The following is a 5622-nucleotide window of genomic DNA, read 5'->3' on the forward strand; positions in this document are numbered from 1 at the left end:
GTAAAAACTATGTTCTATTACTATTGTTGTACTATTGTAGTACCGTACTATTGTTCACAAACCCCAGTGAGGTAGTATGTCTATACAAATATCCATATCAGTTTAAAGTATATGTATATGTTTTGTCTCTGTAATTGTTGTTTCGTCTTACCTTTACATGTACCAATTGCTTTGGCAATACAAGTTTTCATTTTTCATTTGTCATGCCAATAAAGCAACTTTTGAATTTGAGAGAGAGAGAGAGAGAGAGAGAGAGAGAGAGAGAGAGAGAGAGAGAGAGAGAGAGAGAGAGAGAGAGAGAGAGAGAGAGAGAGAGAGAGAGAGATGTGTGAGAGCAGGAAAGACTTGAGGAGGGAAGAAGGGGAGGATCTTTCCTTATGTGGTTTAAGATTACTGAATCTAATACAATTACACTGACCTCATGCACAAAGCATGCACCGACACAATAACCATTGCGCACACACACACACACACACACAGACACACACACATGTACACACTCATGCACACACACACACACTCACTCACACACATACACACACACACATACTCTAACCGTCAATACATGGAAGTAGTATTTCTTTCCAGCACAATGCACAATAGCACTGAAGTGGTGTGTGTGTGTGTGTGTGTGTGTGTGTGTGTGTGTGTGTGTGTGTGTGTGTGTGTGTGTGTGTGTGTGTGTGTGTGTGTGTGTGTGTGTGTGTGTGTGTGTGTGTGTGTGTGTGTGTGTGTGTGTGTGTGTGTGTGTGTGTGTGTGTGAGGGGGGGCTGGTGTAAGAGTCTGGGAATGGTTTGCTTCAAAGGAACAGATTAGCCAATGAAGCATAGCGGCAAAGTGCTACTCTAGACAAGGCCCCATTCGTAGTGTTACACCCTGATTTAATTAATCTCAGAAAATGTGTATTGGTATTGCTTTGTTGCTGACTGATCTCTCTGTGTGTGTGTGTGTGTGTGTGTGTGTGTGTGTATGTGTGTGTTGTAGTGATTTACTTCACGACCTGGAGAAGTGCAATGCAGACCCCGTGGCCATCGCTGAGTGCTTCGTAGCAAAGGTATGGACTACATACTGTATGTGTGTGTTCATGGACTTCTTATATGTGTGTGGACAACATATATGTGTGTTTGTGGACTACTTTGTATGTGTGTTTTTCTGTGTTGCGTTTGTTTTTCTGTCGTATGTCTCTTTTCTTTTTCCGCTCAGTCTCTCCTTCTTTCCTCTTCTTTTCTTTTCTCTACTCTCTCGCTCATTCTTTTTCTCTCTCACTCTCTCTCTCTCTCTCTCTCTCTTTCTCTGTCTCCCCCTTGTCTCTGTCCAGCGCCTGTTGAAGCCTGTCAGTTTTACTGAACAGCTGGTTTCACAAACCTAAGAATCTGCAGTCACACACAAACACACACACGGACGGACACACACATGCACACCCACATGGACACACACACACACACACACACACACACACACACACACACACACACACACACACACACACACACACACACACACACACACACATTAACTCACACACACATGCCTAGAATACGTTCGATTTTAGACTGGTCTGGACATCTCTGCATGTACGAAAGAGTTTCTTGTGTGTGTGTGTGTGTGTGTGTGTGTGTGTGTGTGTGTGTGTGTGTGTTTGCAGTGTGTGTGCACGCATGTGTGTGTTGTTAGCCCAAACAGAAGTTAAGATAGCATAGAGAATGACCATGCAGATGCTGAGTCTCTCTGTCTGTCTCTGTCCGTGTGTACATCTGTATCAACCTGTTGGCCTGTAGGTTTCTGGGGAGAAGTCTGTAACTGACATGACAGTGGAATGTGAACGGCCCTGTGGAATCGTGTGTAACCGATACTTAGGAGGGTGTCTTAATGCTAGCTTTCCAAAATACACAGACACAAAAACACACATACACACACACTCACTCACTCACTCACTCTCTCACACACACACACACACACATAAACACACACACACACCCTATCCCCGCAGAGTACTCACACCCAGCCTCTGCTTGAGGAATGTCGTGGAGGTTTCTCCGTCTCTGTGTCTCTCTCTGTGGTCTGTCCATCATATTAAAGCATCCTTCCTGTTATAGATGTGTCTGGCATTCCACAGCTTCCAGAAGTAGGTATTTATGTGTATGGAGCAATTATATGCCAAGGCTAACAAAACACACACACACACACACACACACACACACACACACACACACACACACACACACACACACACACATAAACATGTATATTAGGACAAGGAAAGAATGAGAGAGAGCAAGAACACTAGGTGTGTGTGTGTGTGTGTGTGTGTGTGTGTGTGTTTGTGTGTTTCTAGTCAGTCCAGCCTCAGGTCAGAGCTCGGTCAGCTGCCTGGAAACCAGTTAGTCATCATCAGTGATCGCTCCCTATCGACCGGACAGCCCACAGACATCAGCTCTCCTGTGTGTGTGTGTGTGGGTGTGTGAGGTCGATTGACTTCTTAAGAGACTCAAACAGAAAAACAGTCCAAACACATATTGCTTTACAGCCCACTCCCCCTCTCTCCTACTCTCTCCTTCTCTTTCTCTTCCTCCTTTCTCTCTCTCTCTCCCTCCTATCTCTCTCCCTCCTCTCTCTCTTTCTCCTCTTTCTCTCTCTCTCCTCTTTCTCTCTCTCCCTCCTCTTTCTCTCTCCCTCCTCTTCTTTTATCTCTCTCTCCCTCTTCTTTCTCTCTGTTTCTCCCCCCTCTCTCTCTCTCCCTCCCTCCTCTCTCTCTCTCTCTCTCTCTCTCTCTCTCTCCCTCTATCTGTTAACACTGCTGGTTCCCCTGCTGAGTGAGTGCTGATGTGGCCTGTAGTCTGGGGGAGCACCTGGCACACTGGACACTGAGCCCTGTGGGTCAGCCTGCTAATGACCACAGCAGTCTCCACACCAAGCCCACAGGCCAGACCCTCCTCCACTCACCCTCTCTTTCTCTCTCTCTTCCCCCTCTCCTCTTCTTTCTTCCTCTTTCTCTCTTTCTTTTCCCACTTCTTTCTTTCTTTTTCCACTTCTTTCTTTCTATTTTTCTTTTCCCACTTCTCCCTTTCTTTCTTTCTTTCTCTTTCTCTCTTTCCTTCTCATACACTCTTGTCATGACCAAAGATGGTTTATACAACCATAGCTGATTTGTTTTCTTCTTCTTCTTCTTCTGACAGGCTGATTATATTCTTTTAATATCCCTTTGATGACTTTTTATTATAACAGTTTATTGAAGGACACTTAAAAGTCAAAGTCTCTCCCTGTCACACTCCTGCCCTGTGGTGTTATGGGCTCATTTGGTCAGAAGCCCATGTCACCCGAGCTGAACTTGGGTTTGGTGAGGGAAGCCTGTAAAACAGGGGCTTGGAGGAAACGGCAGAGACGAGTCCAGTTCACACACACACACACACACACACACACACACACACACACACACACACACACTGTTCAGTTGTATCAGGGTTGAGTGTGGGTGATTTTATATGGGCTTTATAGGGGCTTTAAAGGCTCATTTCAACAAGGAAGGAACCATCCTCCAGAGTGTTATTGTGAAAAACAGAATGTTCTGCCGATCTAATGGGTCTGAAGATCCATTTGCAAAATCTGTGACAAATTATTTGATTCAAGTTTGGGAGAAATGTGTTTTATGTAATTTTCCTTTAATCTCATTATTTGTCTCTCTCTCTCTCTGTCTGTCTTTCTTTCTCCCTTCCTCCTTCTCATTCTATCTTTCTATCTCTACCCCCTCTGTCTCTATCTCTCTCCCCCCCCCCCCCCCCCCCCCCTCTCTCTCTCTCTCTCTCTCTCTCCGGGTCTCTGGGCTTTGTTCTTGGCAGTCTGTGCTCTGTTGAGAAAGAGCCCATTTATGAGCCGCTCTCTGCTGACGCCTAAAAAGATAATGCCACTTAATCATCAATGCAAACCCTCACAACAGCTGTTACGTACAAGTGTATGGAGACATGGAGACAGACAGACAGACAGACACACACACACTCTTCCTCTGTATCTCTCTCTCTCACTCTCAGAGAGAAAGAGAGTTTGAGTGAGAGAGGAGTTTTTATGCTTGTGTGAGAGTCTCTCTCTCTCTCACACACACACACACACACACACACACACACACACACGCGCACACGCACACACACACACACACACACACACACACACACACACACACACACACACACACACAAGACAAGTTAACACAACCCTTCCTGCTGCTGTGGCTTAGGCCAGTAAAAGCTCTAGTAATTGAATGTCAGGGGTGTACTGTTATTAAAGTCTTTACCTCAGCAAAGCACTCAGAGTCCTGTAGTAAATATTTCCCTTGTAACACCAAACTCTCTCTCTTACACACACACACACACACACACACACACACACACACACACACACACACACACACACACACACACACACACACACACACACACACACACACACACACACACACACACACACACACACACACACACCTGACGCAATGGCAGAATTACCATTATGTGGATGAGGGTGTGGCAGTGATGATCTTGGCCTTTTTTCATGGCCTTAGGCTGGTTTATCGTTGACAGTTTAATTTCAGTTATATTAATGGCTAGCGTTGTGTGAGAACATTGTGTGCCAGCATGCATTGCAGAGAAAGGGGAAGATGGAATATAGTGAAGTCTCTTCCTCTTTTCCTCTTCATATTAATTTTAGTTGTAAGGGTAATAGTGCCATAGAGCCAGGATTAAAATGATCATTCAGTGTTTGTCTACACTTTATATTCCATAACTTTAGGTGCAGGATTAGGATTATCATTCAGTGCTTGTCCACACTTTTTATTCCATAACTTTAGGTGCAGGATTAGGATTATCATCCAGTGCTTGTCCACACTTTATATTCCATAACTTCAGGTGCAGGATTAGGATTATCATTCCGTGCTTGTCCACACTTTATATTCCATAACTTAAGGTGCAGGGTAATTATTCTACGAATTGCTAGTTATATATACATCAACATCAACAATTCTAAAAATGATAATGTTACTTGCAAAGTTTAGTCTGCATAAATCACAGTATATTGTACCATATAGCTATAAATACACTTAGAGTAAGGAGTGCAGTATGCATAGTATCATGTTATCCAGTGCTAATCATTATGTTACACTGTGCTTTAAGGTGTGGCCTTCTAAGAATGGCTTTGTCATGGGAGTGTAGCCTGTGTTGTGTGGGTGATATTGTTGTCGGTGGAAAAGATCATAGTACACAATGCCACTCATTGTGTTCTACATGGTGCTTCAAGCTGTGGCTTTGGCTTTGTAATGAGCGGTGTTTGTCGGTGTGAATATGGGTGACCTCTACGATGCCTCTTTCTGTCTAGTCTAGTCTAGACGAAGGTGTGTGTGTGTGTGTGTGTGTGTGTGTGAGGGTGCATGTTTGTTTGTGTGTGGGTGGGCATTGGCGCTAAGATTCTGCATTATGTTATTACGCTGAAGGATGTGTTGCTTAACTCCTGGATTATACTCATACCGTCATCTGTGTGTGTGTGTGTGTGTGTGTATGTGTGAATTTGCTTGCATGTGCATCAAGTTCAGATAAAGGGCAGTGCGCTCATCATCACACACACAGACACACAAACATGGAT

At 44.4% G+C, this 5622-nt stretch overlaps 1 protein-coding gene across 2 annotated transcripts in view; it reads left to right on the forward strand.

The window, feature by feature from the left end:
• Positions 1 to 5622, forward strand: part of LOC134098492 (pleckstrin homology domain-containing family G member 1) — a 51040-nt gene that overhangs the window by 25412 nt on the left and 20006 nt on the right. For both annotated transcript variants that reach the window (XM_062551545.1, XM_062551544.1), the window contains exon 4: positions 985 to 1054. In XM_062551545.1, coding sequence (XP_062407529.1) covers positions 985 to 1054 — 70 coding nt within the window. The remainder of the gene's footprint in view (positions 1 to 984; positions 1055 to 5622) is intronic.

This window comes from Sardina pilchardus, chromosome 12, assembly GCF_963854185.1.
Source record: "Sardina pilchardus chromosome 12, fSarPil1.1, whole genome shotgun sequence".
Lineage (NCBI taxonomy): Eukaryota > Metazoa > Chordata > Actinopteri > Clupeiformes > Clupeidae > Sardina > Sardina pilchardus.